Source organism: Phocoena sinus, chromosome 1, assembly GCF_008692025.1.
Source record: "Phocoena sinus isolate mPhoSin1 chromosome 1, mPhoSin1.pri, whole genome shotgun sequence".
Lineage (NCBI taxonomy): Eukaryota > Metazoa > Chordata > Mammalia > Artiodactyla > Phocoenidae > Phocoena > Phocoena sinus.
The window spans coordinates 53,852,098-53,872,825 of record NC_045763.1 but is presented as its reverse complement, the minus strand read 5'-3'; the positions used below and the strand labels follow the sequence as shown (position 1 = coordinate 53,872,825).

General features: G+C 36.8%; 1 protein-coding gene across 11 annotated transcripts in view; it reads left to right on the top strand.

The window, feature by feature from the left end:
- Positions 1-20,728, top strand: part of DOCK7 (dedicator of cytokinesis 7) — a 242,973-nt gene that overhangs the window by 169,588 nt on the left and 52,657 nt on the right. For 9 of the 11 annotated variants that reach the window (XR_004352186.1, XM_032648489.1, XM_032648472.1 and 6 more), the window contains 3 exons: positions 1,141-1,280; positions 7,283-7,452; positions 8,448-8,602. Coding sequence is in view for 8 of the 11 variants with exons in the window: in XM_032648489.1 (XP_032504380.1) it covers positions 1,141-1,280; positions 7,283-7,452; positions 8,448-8,602 (465 nt within the window). In the remaining 3 variants the exon portion in view is untranslated. The remainder of the gene's footprint in view (positions 1-1,140; positions 1,281-7,282; positions 7,453-8,447; positions 8,603-20,728) is intronic. The other 2 variants (XR_004352187.1, XR_004352185.1) reach the window with 2 other exon arrangements.

The following is a 20,728-nucleotide window of genomic DNA, read 5'->3' as shown; positions in this document are numbered from 1 at the left end:
TTTTGAGATATTTAATTCCTGAAAGTAATTCCCTACACTAGATCAACCTCAGATGTTTGATAAACTAAATTTTAAACTTTACTCAGAAAGATTAGAAAACATCAGAGAACACCCCCAACTTTTCATTTTACCTTTGCAAAAATTCTTAAGGATCAGCCTGTTTCCACATACTTTTACCTGGCTAGGACACACTTCTTTCAATAACAAATGAGGCTAGTCCTTTGCTCCCTTCCCCCATCCTCTGTCAAAGATATGGCTACACAGTCAAGTACAAATTAGTCAAAGGTACAGTTCCTAAAACCTTTAATGAAACACATTTGTTTACACCTGACTCCCTGCTGAACATCTCATTCAGCCAAGAAATTAACAGAATTTCTTCCATTATCTCGTTCCCTACTTTCTCATCTAACTGCAGAATTTTCAGATTCTAATAGATGACAGAGACATCACTCTTTGGGAAGTGGGGGCAAGGATAGTTTTATATGCTTATTAGGAAGATGATTTCTCCATAGAGAAATCTGAAGTCTGTTCTTCTAAGAAACCTCGCATGGGCGGTCTTGAATATGGATTAAGGATGATGAGATTGAGGACATTCTTGCCTTAAGCATCTTGTGGGGGGGGGCGGGATGCTATTTTACAGTATTAAAAAACTCTTAAAAACTCAGTGAGTGGACAAACAAAAGACAGTAATTTTCTGGAGATAGTGTTTTCCCCGAAAAACAACTTCATAGTATTTGAAATTTCTCTGGAAACCCATAGATAGCCTTGACTATGAATATTTCTCTTGTACTCAGCAGTGAGTACATAATGTAGCATATGGATTTAGTTCCTTTTTTCCCTTCAGAGTATGATATTGAAACATTAAGTGGCTAAAAGTATAAAGGAAAAAGCAGATGAAAAAATTTTAATATGAGAAAAAGGAAATTGAAAATAATTTAAAATGTTATTTCATCATAGTTTCCTATACCAAAAGTAAGAGCAGTTACTTTCTCCAATGTTAATAATAGTAATGTAAAAATAAACTTTAAAAGTTTATCTCACTTTCAGATAATGCTCACATCTCATTTGTTGTAGTGCTCTGTCTATAGAATGTTTTGTTGCATAGCTGTTATAGTTTTGTTCTACCTCACTCCCAAACAGAGTTCTGGATTTTCCACCACTGTGCAAGACCAGAAGATTGCAAATATGTTTGAATTGTCTGTGCCTTTCCGCCAGCAACATTATTTGGCAGGACTTGTGTTAACAGAGCTGGCTGTCATTTTAGATCCTGATGCTGAAGGGTGAGTAGACCAGTTTTTGCCGTGTAGAATATTAATTTGATTTTGGACAATGGGACAGAAGTATCCAGTTAACTTCCTAGGAATCAAAAGAATACTGTTTACCACTCTTCTTCTACTTCTGTGTTCACTAAGTTCCATACTCATGTTATTTCTATATTTCATCAGTTTTAAGAAAGACATTTTTTGTCATCTCTGAATTTGATGTTTGTCTTGAAATCAACATTGCATCATGGTTTAGTTGGTGGCCTTTTTTTCCTTCTTAGTAGTACATAAAATATTTGTGCATATTAGTAGATGGACTTTTAGATTTGCTGATATACAGCAGGCACATTTCAGTTAAGTAGACTAGTCTGTTTGATTCCTTGTGAGGAAAATTTATGATTTGCCATCATACTCTGTAGCATGTACTTCAAAATTTGCTCTATAAACAAATGTCCTTAGGTTTTAGAAACTTCCAAAATTGTGTATACTTTTAAAGAATTACTGGAAATTGATATAGTAAGAAGAGTATATTATCTGATGATTTGAATTTATAGAAAGAGCTTTTCTATAAATGTGTTGTGATCTAAGATCCGTATAGGGTATTTCTATGTTAACAGCTATTTTCAAAAATCTGAATGACTGTAACTCATTTGGGTAATAATTGCTTTTTTTTTCCATGATAGTATCATTAGGAGTTTGTAATGCAGTTTAACCTGAAGTAAGAGCTCCAGAGAACAAAAGGAGATACTTTTGAGCAGGTTTTTTAAGAATCCTATGATGTATTTGTTGAACGAATGAAAAAGGATGCTTGTAAAGTTCTTAGCGATAGGGACATGGTTAATGCTAAGTAAACTGTCAAAGGCTAAAGCTTCTGCAAATGAAAGGCATGAGTTTTTTTCATAACAGCAACTTCTTGCATTAGGAATATAGTTTTAAGAAGCAGTTTTTCACTCTGTGCTCTGCAGAACTGTAAGGTTGTGAAAAGGTCCTTAATGTGCTTCCATGTAGGATGGGGTTGGGGTGTAGACATTGGAGTATGGAGAGGGCAGACTAAGTGGGTGAAACCCTGGGTCTCCCACCCTTGCTTGCCACTACTCTTATATTTTGCCATTGATAAATGAATATAATGTCATTAGGGGGGAAGGATCCATCGTTTGAAAAAAATCACTCTGACAACAACTTCTAAACATACTACCTTTCTTTAATAACTGTTATATCTCAATCATTTGACTCTATATTTCCAGTATTTTTACTTAATACATCAGGATAAGTTTGGTTACCAGAAACAGAAAACCTTTCTTCATACTGGCTGGCTTTATTAAAGGAAGGATGTTTATTTTTTCATAATTGGAAGAAAGGTAAGGTTTTTAGCACACTATAATCAGCAGCTCAATAATGTTATCAGAGTTCTGTTTCTTTATACCTCTTGCTTCTATAGAAACCCCTCAGCTTTATCCTGAGGCTAGTGTGCCTCTCATGACTGTAAGGTAGTTGCTCTGGCGGTTGAGCTTAGATTATTACTTGTTCATGTCCAGCAGAGGACAGAGGGAAAAAAACCCTCTTTCAAGCATGCAGTGCACATCTTTTCTTTGGACTGATTTGGCTCACTTGCCTATCCTGTACTGTTACAGTCACCAGAGCAATGCCAGGTTCCTGGATGGATTAGATCACTTCTACTCAAATGTGGTGCTTAGACTGGTTTTGGTTCATGGGTGGTTTGTTACAAAGCAGAAAGTAAGGACCTCATGCCTAAATGTAAATCAGCTGTCACTAAAAAGTGTTCAGTTCATGTGATATTTTTTTTTTGTAGACCTTCTCAGTTAAGGAAGCAATTAGTTAATTAACATTTATCTCTTCTCACACTGACAATGAAACAGCTTTACTGACTGTCTGCTTTAAGTAGCAGGGCTAATCTGATTGGATCTATCTACTTCAGAAACTGGGGGAATGGAGTCAGCTTCCCCTGAGTCACAGGGGCAGGAACGTATACCTGAAAAGTTTTACATTCTATTAGGAAGGAAGACAGGGGAAGGAGATGTTGTGTAGGTGTTCAGCAGTGTCTGATAAAAAACAGAGAATTCTAACAGTCAACTGTTTTTGTGATGAGGTTTCTTTCTCACATGAAGGATCAGTTCTATTAAAATAGATACATTTCTGTGGAACAATATAGGACCTATGAAAGACTTCTTTTTTATCTCTTCCAGCTGGTCTTCAGAGTTGGTCCTTTGACATTTGGAAAGATTTTCTATCAAGTCTGAAAGCTGTGATAACTGTGTTCACTACTACTTTGTCTGTTGAGTTAAAAAAGATAACTGGAAGAGCTTTAAATAGTAATATACAGGATTATAAGCTTTTACTGTTGCTTGTTTCCTCCTTTTCTCACTCTTTCCTGCACCCAGTCCATTAGCAAATGCCTTAACACTATCTCCAAAATATATCCCAAGTTTAGCTACTTCTCTCCATCTTTACTGCTGCTCCCCAATCATCCTTCCATTCTTCCCTCCCTAAAATCCCTTTTCTACCAAGCAGCCTACATGGTCTTTTAGGAATGAAAATTAAATTACGTCACTTCCTTGCTTAAAACTCTTTACTGTGTTTAAAAGCACACTTAACTCTTAAAATAGTTAAAAGTGTGTGCTTTTAAAATAGCATTTAAAATAAAATTCAGACTTAATAATGGACCTCAAAGCCCTATATATCTAGCTGTTGTCTACACTGCCACTCTCTTCCCTCCTCACATACTAAAATCTAGCCATCCTGGCCTTCTTTTTGTTTCTCTAATGGGCCCAACCCAGTCCCACCTTAGGGCCCTTGGGCTAGGACTTTTCTCTGCCTGAAGCAATGCTGAAATTGCCCTAAGATCTCCACATAGGCATTTCTTCCTTGTGATTCTTCAGGTCTCCACTCAAAGAGTATCATCTACTCACTGAGACTGTCATTGGCCACCCAATCTGAATTATAGCTGTGTTGCCGTTGCCACAATTATTCTTAACCAGATAAGCCTGTTTTATTTTCTACAAGGCACTTACCTGAAATTTGCTTGTTTGTTCATTATCTGTCCCCTTCCCTTAGAATGTGAGCTCAAGAGAGCAGGCACTTTCTTATTCACTGCTGTATTCCCACTGCATTAGAATTGTGTCTGGTACAGAGTGGACTCTTGATAAGTATATGTTAATTCAGTGAATGAATGATTGACTGTGAGAGACTCACATCTCTAAGTTTTACATTCTTCTTATATTTACATAGATAAAATACAACATACATTTGTTAGATAGACCCTTAAGAGGATTGTTTTTCTTTTTATTCCTTCTGCTTGCTAAGTAATCAAAAATAATTCCTTGAGTAGCAATAATACGTTCTAATATTGTTTTTAAAATTTATTTATTTTATTTAATTTTGGCTGTGTTAGGTCTTTGTTGCTGCGTGCAGGCTTTCTCTAGTTGTGGTGAGCGGGGGCTACTCTTCATTGTGGTGCGTGGGCTTCTCATTGCGGTGGTTTCTCTTGTTGCAGAGCACGGGCTCTAGGCGCACGGGCTTCAGTAGTTGTGGCGTGCAGGCTCAGTAGTTGTGGCGCACGGGCTTAGTTGCTCCATGGCATGTGGGATCTTCCTGGACCAGGGCTCAAACCCGTGTCCCCTGCATTGGCAGGCAGATTCTTAACCACAGTGCCACCAGGGAAGCCCCATGTGTTCCAATAATGACCAAAGATTTGCTCTCTAGAAATTTTCATTGCAGTTAGAAAGTTACAACATTGAAACAGGATACTATGGTTAAATGCAAATTTTGTAGTACAGACCTAGTTTTGAAGAAGATTAGCACCTTTATTATAGCATTTGTAAAACTGAATTATTATTTTTGTGTCTGTGTTTCTGTCTTGCTAAAGCAAGCTCTTTAAGAACAGGGACAATGTCTTATCTCCAACATCTAGCATAGGATATGACAGGTCCTGCATGTGTGTGTGTGTGTGTGTGTATGTGTATAATGGCTGAATGTGATTGAGTAATGTAGACACATGAAAAGGCTTCATGAAGACCAGTGGGTAGAGTTTAGATAGGTTGAAGTCTGGCGCTGGTAGCTGCTGAGAGATGTTAAATATATACCCAGGTTTGGGAATCATCACTGGTGACACAAGTCGAAAGGGAGAACATAAAAGGCAAATGATCAGAATCTGAGACGTGGGAAGAATGATGGAGAATATGAGGAATAATGGGAACTCTTTGGAGAAAACACTGAGAAGAAAACATAAAAGATGACAAAGTGTCAAGTAGAGAGCTAGAAAATGAAATCTGAAATATGTCCTTTAGATGGAGTTCTTGACAGTATTTAAAAATATACTTTCTGAATAAAAACTGGAAGGAAGAAGAATCTCCAGGTAGATTTCATATATACCTACGTAAAATGGTAGATAAGCTAAAGAGCCCTGGAGGAAGAATACCTGGTTTCCAGTCCTAGCTTTTAAATATGCTGTGTGATCTTAAAACAGAAAAGCTAATATTTACTGAAAAAGGCAGTGTGCAAGGCACTGTGCTAATAAGCATGTTACATAAATTATGTAACTTAATTTTCACAGCCACCTTATGAGGTAGGTTATTACCTTCATACATAGATAGGGAAACAGAGGTTAAGTATCTTTGAAAAATCATTTAGCTATTAAATGATGAAAGGGGTACAATACCATGTGGTAAGCATTCAAAAACTTTTAGTTTCAGAGAAAGAGAGTAGATATTAGGAAGTAAATGGAAAAAAACGCTTGATATATACTGCACATTCAGGAAGTTTATTACTAGAGAAATCATATAATAGTTTATTACTAAGAGAAATACTATAAATAAGCCAGAGCAAACTTGTTTCAAGTGAACATGTATTTTCAAGATAGGAAAGAAGGGAAGAACTTAGTGAGGAGGGACATTGAAGCTATTGAAGAAAGAATTTTTTCTGAGATGAAAGGAAAGATGATTTGGTAGCTATAAAGATGGAGATGTGTTAAAAGACCTGGCCAGAGCAAATTCAGAACGGCTTTTCTTTCCTAAAAGAAAGTTGGAGGTAAGGTCTTCTATTGAGATTGATGGTAAGAGGCTTAAGGAGAGAGAATAAGATCTGAAACAGCTGCCAGGTACAGCATTAAGGGCAGTTGAAGTTGGATGAATTTTTCTTTAGAATGTTTTTCATAGTCAAAACAGCTTCAGTCTAAGAAGAGAAGCCAAAAAAGTGTGAAGATGAGAGTGATCCTTGCTAGTGTATTAGCCAATTGAAACTTGGGATTGGGAGTCTAGAAAGTTGTAAGGGCCCAAATGAGCAAGGAAGTTCAGTTTAAATAGAGATGTCGAAGGCAACCCTAGCCATGGACTATGTATAGCCCATTAGGTAGAGGATTTTTCTTTTAGATAAAGGAAATAAAAGTTTATTTTGATTAAATGTGAAAAGATTTTATTTGATGAAATAAAATTTACAACTACTTAAAATTTACTTTTTTTTTTTGGTGGTACGCGGGCCTCTCACTGTTGTGGCCTCTCCCGTTGCGGAGCACAGGCTCCGGACGCGCAGGCTCAGCGGCCACGGCTCATGGGCCCAGTCGCTCTGCGGCATGTGGGATCTTCCTGGACCGGGGCACGAATCTGTGTCCCCTGCATCGGCAGGCGGACTCTCAACCGCTGTGCCACCAGGGAAGCCCCTACATTTTTTGCTTTAAAATATAACCGTAACTGGTTTTAAGTTATTTAATATTAAAATGCCTTAAGGAGTTAATGAAAAAATACTCAGATTTACTCTTAAGTGAATTTGTATAGTATTTCCTTTTGCCTCAGTTCTTATTTTGTACAGCGAGATATTAATTTTATTTATTTTTTGGACATTGATTAATTTTAAAATGAGAAGTGTTTTATAGGAATACATGCAAATATGTGGCAAAGTTAAGAAGCTGAATAAAGTGGTTCAGTACCATGACTTACTGTTTGCTCTAAAGATATTAACTAATCTCTGTGACCTTACTGCAGCTGCTTCTTCATCTTCTTTTTAAATAGACTGTTTGGATTGCATAAGAAAGTCATCAATATGGTACACAATTTACTATCCAGTCACGACTCAGACCCACGGTACTCTGACCCCCAGATAAAGGCTCGGGTGGCTATGTTGTATCTGCCTCTGATTGGCATTATCATGGAAACTGTTCCTCAGCTGTATGATTTTACAGGTACTTAGTATATTTAAGACAAACTAAAGGCAAATCTCAGTGTTTAAAAGTATTAGAAAATATCTCAAAGGTGATCTTATTTTAGGAAAAGAAATATAAGGAAACTTACACTGACATAGGTACACTGTAAATACATAACATATTTCTGAAAGACTTTAGACTGTGTGAGAAAATTCACTGCAAGGTTTCTGTAAGCATTTCTTATGGCAAATTTTTAAATAATGATTTTATAGCATTTCTATACCTACCTATTAGGAAATAGGGTTTTTTTTGTGTGAGTGTATACTGTTCATTTGAAAAAAACAATATGAGAAAACTTGCCAGATGTCCACCACCCTCAGTCTCAATTTTATTCATATACATAAAATTGAAATTAATATTCACCTGAATAACAACAATGATGTTTATTGCTAATACTGGGTTAATAAGTTGAAGTTTTGTTACTTTTTAAAAACTGGAACCCACAAAGTTTTATTCCTCTTGCTTTCCATTTTTAGAATTTACTTAAATTCCTTCATTTGCCTTAGAGAAAACACTGTAGGTTGCATTTGAACTAGCAATTAACCTGATAAAGTACTTCCAGTTCAATTAAAAAAATTTTACTGGTATCTAATATGTATTATCAGTAGGTGCTGGTGATATAAAGATAGCAACTCTTTCCCTTTGAGAGACTAATAGTAGAGTAGTTTTCCCAGTATTTTGATCACTAAAGCAGGTTTCCTTATCTGAAGGCAGAAATTTATATTATTATATCTTCTTTTACTAGCAAGTTAAAGTTCTCTACAAAACTGTAAATATTACTACAGGAATGAGTTAATGTTTAAAATATTTAAATTATTTTTTTAAAAGAAGTAAATATAATGATAAGCAGTATATGTTAATAGGTTTTTCTTTAAAGAGTAAAGGAGAATAAGAAAGGGAATTGCTTGCTCAATAGCTGTTAATTAAGCTAAACAGAAGTTTTCTTTATTTATTTTCGGGTGATTTTTTTCCAGAAACTCACAATCAACGAGGAAGACCAATCTGTATAGCCACCGATGATTATGAGAGTGAGAGCGGAAGCATGATAAGCCAGACAGTTGCCATGGCAATTGCAGGAACATCAGTTCCTCAGCTAACAAGGCCCGGCAGTTTCCTCCTCACATCAACGGTAAAAACAACCCTCCTACAGAAGTTTTATCTGGAAAGACAGATATTTCCAAGGATATACCCTTTAATAACAGATTATTGTACTAGCTGATGCAGAAGTACTCTGAGTTTTATTTATTTTGTGGAGGCATTAAGGTTTTGAGAATATTGCCCATCTTGTACTAAGTTGTTTTTAAAATTATTAATTACCTCAAACTTCATGGTATAAAGCTCTATATTCTGTCATTTAGAATTTTGAAGGTTGCCTTACTTATAGCCTATTTTCTTCATTTTTAAAATCCATTTTATTCTTTGTCAGCTCTAAGAAATAGTCTCAGTTATTTAGCAGTTGAGAATATTTATTTTTAATCTGTGAAGATTTATACTTTTTCATATTTAAATAAATTGATATTCATTCAGCCCTGTAATTTTCCCCTCTTAAAGAGGGAAGAACAGGGAGGCAGGGAGTAAACAAACTTAATAAAACAAGATCAACTTCTAAAAGTTTTAGATGACTTCTTTCAGAAAACTGCAATCGTATTTATGGAAGCTAGCTTACTAGACAACTTTTAAAAAAGTTTTATTGAGATAATTTACATGTCAAAAGATTCATCCATTTTAAATGTACAATTTCATGGTTTTTAGTATCTTTACAGAGTTATGCAGCCATCACCACAATCTAATTTTAGAACATTTCCATCACCCCAAAAAGAACCCTGAAGCCTATTAGCAGTCACCCTCTATTTCCACACAGCACCAACCCTAGGCAGCAACTAACCTACTTTCTGTCTGTATAGATTTGCCTGTTCTGGGCATTTCATATAAATGGAATTATAGACTGTGATCTTTTATGTCTGGCTTCTTTCTCTAAGCATAATGTTTTTGAGGTTCATTCATGTTGTGACATGTATCAGTACTTCTTTTTTTAATGCCAAGTAGTATTCCTAAATATTGATAGACCAGATTTTTATCCATTTATGAGTTGATGAACAGTTGAATCATTTCCACTTTTTGGCTGTTAGCAATATGCTGCTATGAACATTTGTGTACATGTCTTTGTGTCCACATATGTTTTCATTCCTTTTGGGTAGATACCTAGGAATGGATTTGCTGGGTTATATTGTATCTTTATCTTTAACATTTTGAGAAACTTCTAAACTTTTTCAAAGTGGCTGCTCCATTTTAAATTCTCACCAGCAATGAATAAAGGTTCCTGTTTCTCTAAATCCTCACTGACACTATTATCTCTTTTTTATTATATATACTTCATACCTTAGTGTGTATGAAGTGGTATCTCATTGTCATTTTGATTTGCATTTCCCTAAAGTCTACTGATACTGAGAGTATCTTTTCATTTGCTTATTGGCACATCTTTTTGTATACCTTATTTAGAGAAAAAGTCCATTCAAATCCTTTAGTGTTTTAAAATTGTGTTATTCATCTTCTTGTTATTGAGTTGAAAGAGTTTTTTATATATTCTGGATATAAATTCCTTATCAGATATGTGATTTGCAGATATTTTCTCCTGTGGATTATCTTTTCTCTTTTTATTTCCTTAAATATTTATTTATTTATTTATTTGTCTGTGTTGGGGCTTAGTTGCAGCATACGGGATCTTTCATTGCGGCACATGGGCTTCCAGAGTGCGTGGGCTCTGTAGTTGTGGTGCATGGGTTCCAGAGCGCGTGGGGTCTGTAGTTGTGGTGCACGGGCTTAGTTGCCCTGCAGCATGTGGGATGTTAGTTCCTCGACCAGGGATCAAACCCGTGTCCCCCTGCATTGGAAGGCAGATTCTTAACCACTGGACCACCAGGGAAGTCCCTCTTTTCACTTTCTTGATGCTGTCATTTGAAGTGCAAAAGTTTTTAATTTTGATGAATTCCAGTTTTTCAGTGTTTCCTTTTACTTGCTTTTGCTATTGTAGATACAAAATAATATATAAAGTACATGTATAGTTAAAATGTAATAATAGAAGAAACAGCAGTGTACCTACCACTCAGCTTCAGAAACAGAACATTGCAATTTCCTTGGAAGTTCCCAGTTTGCCATCAGTTCAATCCCTTTCTCCCCTCAAAATGACCACTATTCTCAGTTTTGTTGACCTTGTTTTTCATTTTTTAAAATGCTTATGTGAAATATACCACGAATGAAAAAGTACATGAAACATAAATGTAAATGTTTACAAAAGATTTTAAAATGAATATCTTTGTAACCACAATTCAGGACAAAATATAGAACATTGACCACCTTCCAGAAATCCTTGGCCTGCTGTTTTCCACCACAGCTATCCACCAAGCCACCCATTATCCTAACTAATGAAGTAATTGCATAATTTTGTTAATAGTTTCACCATCTAAGTTTGCATCCCTAAATACTATAGTTTAGTTTTACATTATGTCTTTAATATTCCTCCAGGTTGTAAAAAATAGCTGTAATTCACTGATTTTTCATTTTGGCATGATATTTCATTGTCTGACTATAGATCAGTTTATTTACCCATTCTATTGATAGATGCATAAATGGTTTCTGATCTTTGGTTACAAATAACAGTCTTACAGATTCTTCTGTATGTTTCCTGTCTGCATGTACATACTTTTATTTAGGGTATTTCTTAGGAGTGGAATTCGCTGGGTCATATATGTATACCCTTTTCTATACTAGATATGCCGTGATGTTTTCCAAAAGGTTTGTCTTAATTTTTATTTGCACCTGCTATAAGAGAGTTTCTGTTCCTTCATATGTTCGTCCGTCTGCACTTAGAATATTCAAACATTTAAATTTTTGTCAATTTGGTAATATATCATTATATCTCATTTTAGCATTCATTTTCCTGATGTCTTATGAGGGTGTGCACTTTTTCATATAAATGGCTATTTGGATTTTTTCTTTTGAAGTATCTAGAGTTTTTTTGCCCATTTTCCATTGGATCTTCTGCCTTTGCTTGTAATTTATAGTAGTTTATATGTCTGGATCAAGCCCACTGTCAATTATAAGTGGTTCAAAGATTTCTTTCTTTTTTTGTGGCTTGCTTTTTCATACACTTAATTGTGAATTTGGTGATAAGTGTCATATTTTAAAGTAAGATTGTATTGAATCTACGGATCCGTTTTTGGGAATATTTTTACATGCTTGAATCCCCAAATCCTTGAATATGTTAGATCTCTCCACTATTTAGGCCTTCCTTAGTGTCTACACATACATAAACCTTTATAGCTTTCACCAGAGGCCTAGAACATCCTTTGTAGGTGTATAGTTAGTCATTGATATTTTAAAAATATTTTAGTAATATTATAAAATTATATAATATGATAATGTATAATACACATAAATTTTATATATATAACATTATATTCTTACAGTCTCATAAATGTCATCGTTTTCAATAATTGTTGATTGCTATTTTTTTTTTTTTTTTTTTTTGGCCATGCCACACAGCTTATGGGATCTCAGTTCCCTGACCAGGGATTGAACCTGGGCCATGGCAGTGAAAGTGCCAAATCCTATTAGACTACCAGGGAACTCCCTAATTGTTGATTCCTTTTATGGGGGCATAGAATTGATTTTGAACAATGTTTATTTCCAGCAGAATTACTAAACTAATAACAGAGGTATAGATTTTTTTTCTATATACACAATCATATCATCTGGCAGTTTCATTTCTTCCTTTCTTTTTTTTTTCCATAACTTATTTACTGGCTAGAACCTTGAGTACAATGTTAAATAGAAGTAGTGATAGTTGGCATCATTAAAGGGGAACCTTGCAACATTTCATTCATTTTTTTTTTACATTTTTATTGGAGAATAATTGCTTTACAATGGTGTGTTAGTTTCTGCTTTATAACAAAGTGAATCAGTTATACATATACATATGTTCCCATATCTCTTCCTTCTTGCATCTCACTCCTTCCCACCCTCCCTATCCCACCCCTCTAGGTGGTCACAAAGCACGGAGCTGATCTCCCTCTGCTATGCAGCTGCTTCCCACTAGCTATCTATTTTACATTTGGTACTGTATGCATGTCCATGCCACTCTCTGGCTTTGTCACAGCTTACCCTTCCCCCTCCCCATATCCTCAAGTCCATTCTCTAGCAGGTCTGTCTCTTTATTCCCATCTTACCCCTAGGTTCTTCATGACATTTTTTTTTCTTAAATTCCATATATATGAGTTAGCATACGGTATTTCTCTTTCTCTTTCTGACTTACTTCACTCTGTATGACAGATTCTAGTCTATCTACCTCAATCCAAAGAGCTCAATTTCGTTTCTTTTTATGGTTGAGTAATATTCCATTGTATATATGTGCCACATCTTTATCCATTCATCCGATGATGGGCACTTAGGTTGTTTGCATCTCCGGGCTATTGTAAATACAGCTGCAATGAACATTTTGGTACATGACTCTTTTTGAATTTTGGTTTTCTCAGGGTATATGCCCAGTAGTGGGATTGCTGGGTCATATGGTAGTTCTATTTGTAGTTTTTTAAGGAACCTCCATACTGTTCTCCATAGTGGCTGTACCAATTCACATTCCCACCAGCAGTGCAAGAGTGTTCCCTTTTCTCCACACCTTCTCCATCATTTATTGTTTCTAGATGTTTTGATGATGGCCATTCTGACCAGTGTGAGATGATATCTCATTGTAGTTTTGATTTGCATTTCTCTAATGATTAATGATGTTGAGCATTCTTTCATGTGTTGGTTGGCAGTCTGTATATGTTCTTTGGAAAAATGTCTATTTAGGTCTTCTGCCCATTTTTGGATTGGGTTCTCTGCTTTTTTGTTATTGAGCTGCATGAGCTGCTTATAAATTTTGGAGATTAATCCTTTGTCAGTTGCTTCATTTGCAAATATTTTCTCCCATTCTGAGGGTTGTCTTTTGGTCTTGTTTATGGTTTCCTTTGCTGTGCAAAAGCTTTGAAGTTTCATTAAGTCCCATTTGTTTATTTCTGTTTTTATTTCCATTTCTCTAGGAGGTGGGTCAAAAAGGATCTTGCAGTGATTTATGTCATAGAGTGTTCTGCCTATGTTTTCCTCTAAGAGTTTTATAGTTTCTGGCCTTACATTTAGGTCTTTAATCCATTTTGAGCTTATTTTTGTGTATGGTGTTAGGGAGTGATCTAACCTCATACTTTTACATGTACCTGTCCAGTTTTCCCAGCACCACTTATTGAGGAGGCTGTCCTTTCTCCACTGTACATTCCTGCCCCCTTTATTAAAGATAAGGTGACCATATGTGCATGGGTTTATCTCTGGGCTTTCTATCCTGTTGCATTGATCTTTCTGTTTTTGTGCCAGTACCATACTGTCTTGATTACTGTAGCTTTGTAGTATAGTCTGAAGTCAGGAAGCCTGATTCCTCCAGTTCAATTTTTCTTTCTCAAGATTGCTTTGGCTATTCGGGGTCTTATGTTTCCATACAAATTGTGAGATTTTTTGTTCTAGTTCTGTGAAAAATGCCAGTGGTAGTTTGATAGGGATTGCATTGAATCTGTAGATTGCTTTGGGTAGTAGAGTCATTTTCACAATGTTGATTCTTCCAATCCAAGAACATGGTATATCTCTCCATCTATTTGTATCATCTTTAATTTCGTTCATCAGTGTCTTATAATTTTCTGCATACAGGTCTTTTGTCTCCTCAGGTAGGTTTATTCCTAGATATTTTATTCTTTTTGTTGCAATGGTAAATGGGAGTGTTTTCTTGATTTCACTTTCAGATTTTTCATCATTAGTGTATAGGAATGCCAGAGATTTCTGTGCATTAATTTTGTATCCTGCTACTTTACCGAATTCATTAATTAGCTCTTGTAGTTTTCTGGTAGCATCATTAGGATTCTCTATGTATAGTATCGTGTCATCTGCAAACAGTGACGGCTTTACTTCTTCTTTTCCGATTTGGATTCCTTTTATTTCCTTTTCTTCTCTGATTGCTGTGGCTAAAACTTCCAAAACTATGTTGAATATGAGTGGTGAGAGTAGGCAACCTTGTCTTGTTCCTGATCTTAGTGGGAATGCTTTCAGTTTTTCACCACTGAGGACGATGCTGTCTGTGGGTTTGTCATATATAGCCTTTTTATGTTGAGGAAAGTTCCCTCTATGCCTATTTTCTGCAGGGCTTTTATCATAAATGGGTGTTGAATTTTGTCGAAAGCTTTCTCTGCATCTATTGAGATGACCATATGGTTTTTCTCCTTCAGTTTGTTCATATGGTGTATCACATTGATTTATTTGCGTATATTGAAGAATCCTTGCATTCCTGGAATGAACCCCACTTGATCGTGGTGTATGATCCTCTTAATGTCCTGTTGTATTCTGATTGCTGGTATTTTGTTGAGGATTTTTGCATCTATGTTCATCAGTGATATTGGCCTGTAGTTTTCTTTCTTTGTGACATCCTTGTCTGGTTTGGTATCAAGGTGATGGTGGCCTCGTAGAAGGAATTTGGGAGTGTTCCTCCCTCTGTTTTATTGTGGAAGAGTTTCAGAAGGATGGGTGTTAGCTCTTCTCTAAATGTTTGATAGAATTTGCCTGTGAAGCCATCTGGTCCTGGGCTTTTGTTTATTGGAAGATTTTTAATCACAGTTTCAATATCAGTGCTTGTGATTGGCCTGTTCATATTTTCTATTTCTTCCTGATTCAGTCTTGGCTGGTTGTGCATTTCTAAGAATTTGTCTATTTCTTCCAGGTTGTCTGTTTTATTGGCATAGAGTTGCTTGTAGTAATCTCTCATGATCTTTTGTATTTCTGCAGCGGCAGTTGTTACTTCTCCTTTTTCATTTCTAGTTCTTTTGATTTGAGTCTTCTCCCTTTTTTTCTTGATGAGTCTGGCTAGTGGTTTATCTATTTTGTTTATCTTCTCAAAGAACCAGCTTTTAGTTTTATTGATCTTTGCTATCGTTTCCGTCATTTTTTTTCATTTATTTCTGATCTGATTTTTAGGATTTCTTTCCTTCTGCTAACTTTGGGGTTTTTTTGTTCTTTCTCTTATTGCTTGAGGTGCAAGGTTAGGTTTTTTATTCGAGATGTTTCTTAAGATAGGATTGTATTGCTATAAACTTCCCTCTTAGAACTGCTTTTGCTGCATCCCATAGGTTTTGGGTCATTGTGTCTCCATTGTCATTTGTTTCTAGGTATTTTTTTATTTCCTCTTTGATTTCCTCAGTGACCACTTTTTTATTAAGTAGTGTATTGTTTAGCCTCCATGTGTTTGTATTTTTTACAGATCTTTTCCTGTAATTGAAATCTAGTCTCATAGCGTTGTGGTCAGAAAAGATACTTGATACAATTTCAATTTTCTTAAATTTACCAAGGCTTGACTTGTGACCCAAAATATGATCTATCCTGGAGACTGTTCCATGAGCACTTGAGAAAAATGTGTATTCTGTTGTTTTCGGATGGAATGTCCTGTAAATATCAATTAAGTCCATCTTGTTTAATGTATCATTTAAAGCTTGTGTTCCCTTATTTATTTTCATTTTGGATGATCTGTCCATTGGTGAAAGTGGGGTGTTAAAGTCCCCTACTGTGAATGTGTTACTGTCGATTTCCCCTTTTATGGCTGTTAGCATTTGCCTTATGTGTTGAGGTGCTCCTATGTTGGGTGCATAAGTATTTACAATTGTTATATCTTCTTCTTGGATCGATCCCTTGATCATTATGTAGTGTCTTTCTTTGTCTCTTCTGATAGTCTTTATTTTAAAGTCTATTTCATCTGATATGAGAATTGCTACTCCAGCTTTCTTTTGGTTTCCATTTGCATGGAATATCTTTTTCTGTCCCCTACTTTCAGTCTGTATGTGTCTCTAGGTCTGAAGTGGGTCTCTTGTAGACAGCATATATATGGGTCTTGTTTTTGTATCCATTCAGCCAATTTGTGTCTTTTGGTGGGAGCATTTAATCCATTTACATTTAAGCTAATTATTGATATGTATGTTCCTATTCCCATTTTCTTAATTGTTTTGGGTTCATTATTGTAGGTCTTTTCCTTCTCCTGTGTTTCTTGCCTAGAGAAGTTCCTTTAGCATTTGTTGTAAAGCTGGTTTGGTGGTGCTGAACTCTCTCAGCTATTGCTTGTCTGTAAAGGTTTTAATTTCTCCATCAAATCTGAATGAGATCCTTGCTAGGTAATCTTGGTTGTAGGTTTTTCTCCTTCATCACTTTGAATATGTCCTACCAGTCCCTTCTGGCTTGCAGAGTTTCTGCTGAAAGATCAGCTGTTAACCTGATGGGGATTCCCTTGTGTGTTATTTGTGTTTTTCCCTTGCTGCTTTTAACATATTTTCTTTGTATTTTATTTTTGACAGTTTGAATAATATGTGTCTTGGCATGTTTCTCCTTGGATTTATCCTGTATGGGACTCTCTGTGCTTCCTGGACTTGATTAACTATTTCCTCTCCCATATTAGGGAAGTTTTCAACTATAATCTCTTCAAATATTTTCTCAGTCCCTTTCTTTTTCTCTTCTTCTTCTGGAACCCCTATAATTCGAATGTTGGTGCATTTAATGTTGTCCCAGAGGTCTCTGAGAACTGTCCTCAGTTCTTTTCATTCTTTTTTCTTTATTCTGCTCTGCAGTAGTTATTTCCACTATTTTCTCTTCCAGGTCACTTATCCGTTCTTCTGCCTCAGTTATTCTACTATTGATCCCTTCTAGAGTATTTTTAATTTCATTTATTGTGTTATTCATCGTTGCTTGTTTCATCTTTAGTTCTTCTTAGGTCCTTGTTAAATGTTTCTTGCATTTTCTCTGTTTCCAAGATTTTGGATCATCTTTACTATCCTTATTCTGAATTCTTTTTCAGGTAGACTGCCTATTTCCTCTTCATTTGTTAGGTCTGGTGGGTTTTTATCTTGCTCCTTCATCTGCTGTGTGTTTTTCTGTCTTCTCATTTTGCTTATCTTACTGTGTTTGGGGTCTCCTTTTTGCAGGCTGCAGGTTCGTAATTCCCGTTGTTTTTGGTGTCTGTCCCCAGTGGCTAAAGTTGGTTCAGTGGGTTGTGTAAGTTTCCTGGTGGAGGGGATTATTGCCTGTGTTCTGGTGGATGAGGCTGGATCTTGTCTTTCTGGTGGGCAGGTCCACGTCTAGTGGTGTGTTTAGGGGTGTCTGTGGACTTCTTATGATTTTAGGTAGCCTCTCTGCTAATGGGTGGGGTTGTGTTCCTGTCTTGCTAGTTGTTTGGCATACAGTGTCTAGCACTGTAGCTTGCTGGTCGTTGAGTGAAGCTGGATGTTGGTGTTGAGATGGAGATCTCTAGGAGATTTTCGCCGTTTGATACTACGTGGAGCTGGGAGGCCTCTTGTGTACCAGTGTCGTGAAGTTGGCTCTCCTACCTCAGAGGCACAGCACTGACTCCTGGCTACAGCACCAGGAGCCTTTCATCCACAGGGCTCAGAATAAAAGGAAGAAAAAGTAGGAAGAGAGAAAGAGAGAAAGAAAGAAGGAAAGAAAGAAAGAAGGAAAGAAAGAAAAGGGAGGGAGGGAGGGAGGAGGGAAGGAAGGAAAGAAATAAAGAAGATAAAGTAAAATAAAGATAAAATAAAATAGAGTTATTAAAATAAAAATATTAAGAAAAAAAATTTTTTTTTAAAGAAAGAAAGGAAAAAAGAAAAACGGACAGATAGAACCCTAGGACAAATGGTGGAAGCAAAGCTATACAGACAAAATCTTACACAGAAGCATACACATACACACTCACAAAAAGAGAAAAAAAATAAATCTTTCTCTCAAAGTCCAGCTCCTCAATTTGGGATGATTCGTTGTCTATTCATGTATTCCACAGATGCAGGGTACATCAAGTTGATTGTGGAGCTTTAATCTGCTGCTTCTGAGGCTGCTGGGAGAGATTTCCCTTTCTCTTCTTTATTCTCACAGCTCCCTGGTCACAGCTTTGGATTTGGCCCCACCTCTGCGTGTAGGTCGCGGGAGGGCGTCTGTTCTTCGCTCAGACAGGACGGGGTTAAAGGAGCAGCTGATTTGGGGGCTCTGGCTCCCTCAGGCTGGGGGGAGGGAGGGGCACGGAGTGCTGGGCGAGCCTGCGGCGGCATAGGGCAGCAGGACATTGTACCAGCCTGAGGCGTGCCGTGCGTTCTCCCGGGGCAGTTGTCCCTGGATCCTGGGACCCTGGCAGTGGCGGGCTGCACAGTCTCCCCGGAAGTGTGGTGTGGATAGTGACCTGTGCTGACACACAGGCTTCTTGGTGGCGGCAGCAGCAGCCTTAGCGTCTCATGCCCGTCTCTGTGGTCCGTGCTGTTAGCCGCGGCTCGCGGCCATCTCTGGAGCTCCTTTAAGCGGCGCTCTTCATCCCCTCTCCTCGTGCACCAGGAAACAAAGAGGGAAAAAAAAGTCTTTTGCCTCTTCTGCAGGTCCAGACTTTTTCCCGGGACTCCCTCCCAGCTAGCCGTGGTGTACTAACCCCCGGCAGGCTGTGTTCACACCGCCAAACCCAGTCCTCTCCCTGCACTCCGACTGAAGCCTGAGCCTCAGCTCCCAGCCCCGCCCGCCCCGGCTGGTGAGCAGACAAGCCTCTCGGGCTAGTGAGTGCTGGTCGGCACCAGTCCTCTGTGTGGGAATCTCACCGCTTTGCCCTCCGCACCCCTGTTGCTCTGCTCTCCTCCGTGGCACCGAAGTTTACCCCCTCCACCGCCCGCCTTCTCCACCCGCAAAGGGGCTTCCTAGTCAGTGAAAACCTTTCCTCCTTCACAGCTCCCTCCCACTGGTGCAGGTCCCATCCCTATTCTTTTGTCTCTGTTTATTCTTTTTTCTTTTGCCCTACCCAGGTATGTGGGGATGTTCTTACCTTTTTGGAGGTCTGAGGTCTTCTGCCAGCGTTCAGTAGGTGTTCTGTAGGAGTTGTTCCACGTGTAGATGTATTTCTGGTGTATCTGTGGGGAGGAAGGTGATCTCCACATCTTACTCTTCTGCCATCTTCCCCTCGTCCCATTTCATTCTTAAACATAGGTGCTAAAGATTTTGGTTTTGGGGTTTGGTTTTTTTTTTTAAGATACCCTCTGTTATATTATGGAGTCCCCTTCTGTTCCTAGTTTGCTAAGAGTTTTATTTTTGTAATTATGAATAGTTGTTGAATTTTATCATGCTTTTTTGCACCATTGAGACTGTCATTTTATTTTGCTTTGTAATCTTTTACTGTGACCCCTTTCAGTTGATTTTCTAGTGTTAAACCTACCTTGAATTTCTGAATTAAACCCAGCTTTTTCATGATTGTATATTAATACATTTGGTTTGCTGTATTTTGTTTAAGATTGTGTATCCATGTTAGTAAGATTTTTTCTTTCTCATAATGTTCTATTCAGATTTTGGAATCAGGGGTAGTTTAGCCAATTAAAATGAGCTAGGTAATTTCCCCTTTTATTCTGTTCCCTGAAAGTACTTGTTTAAAATTGAAATTATTTCTTCCTAGAATATTTGGAGAATTTGTGAGTGAAACCATCTATACCTGCAGTTTTCTTTTTTGAAAGTTTTCAAATTACCTGTATAATTTCTTTAATGATTATAAGACTGTTCAAGTTTTCTATTTCTTTTTACACTGGTTTTTATAAATTTTATTCTAGCAGAAATTTATTCAAATTTCTTGGCATACAGAGTTGTTTCAAATATCTTCTGTGATCTTTTTAATGTCTATAACATCTATAGTAGAAATAAACATTTTTATTTCTGAGACTGGCTTTTTATATCTTTTGTCTTAAATCAGTCTCAACAGAAATTTGTATATTTCTTTAGTTTGTGTAAAGAACCAATTTGGGGCAGTGTTAATCCTCACTTTTGAATGTTTATCTTTATTATTTACTGTCTTCTACTTTCTTTTGGTTTATATTGATGTTCTTTTTTCTGACTTCTTGAGATGGATGCTTAACTCACTAATTTTCATCCTTTCTCTCTGATACATATTTTAATCATAAACATTTTCCTTTAATTATTGTTTTAGTTACATACCACAGTGTGTAGGTAACATTTTCATTAGTCATCAAAATATATCTTAAGTTCATTATGATTTCTTTTTAGACTTTTGGGTTATTAAATTGTTCTTGTTTGAGAATTTCCAGTCTTACGAAAATTTCTAGTAATCCTTTTGCTTCTGATTTTGGCCTAATTGAATGATCAGAGAACTTACTCTACATAATTATTTATATTTGTG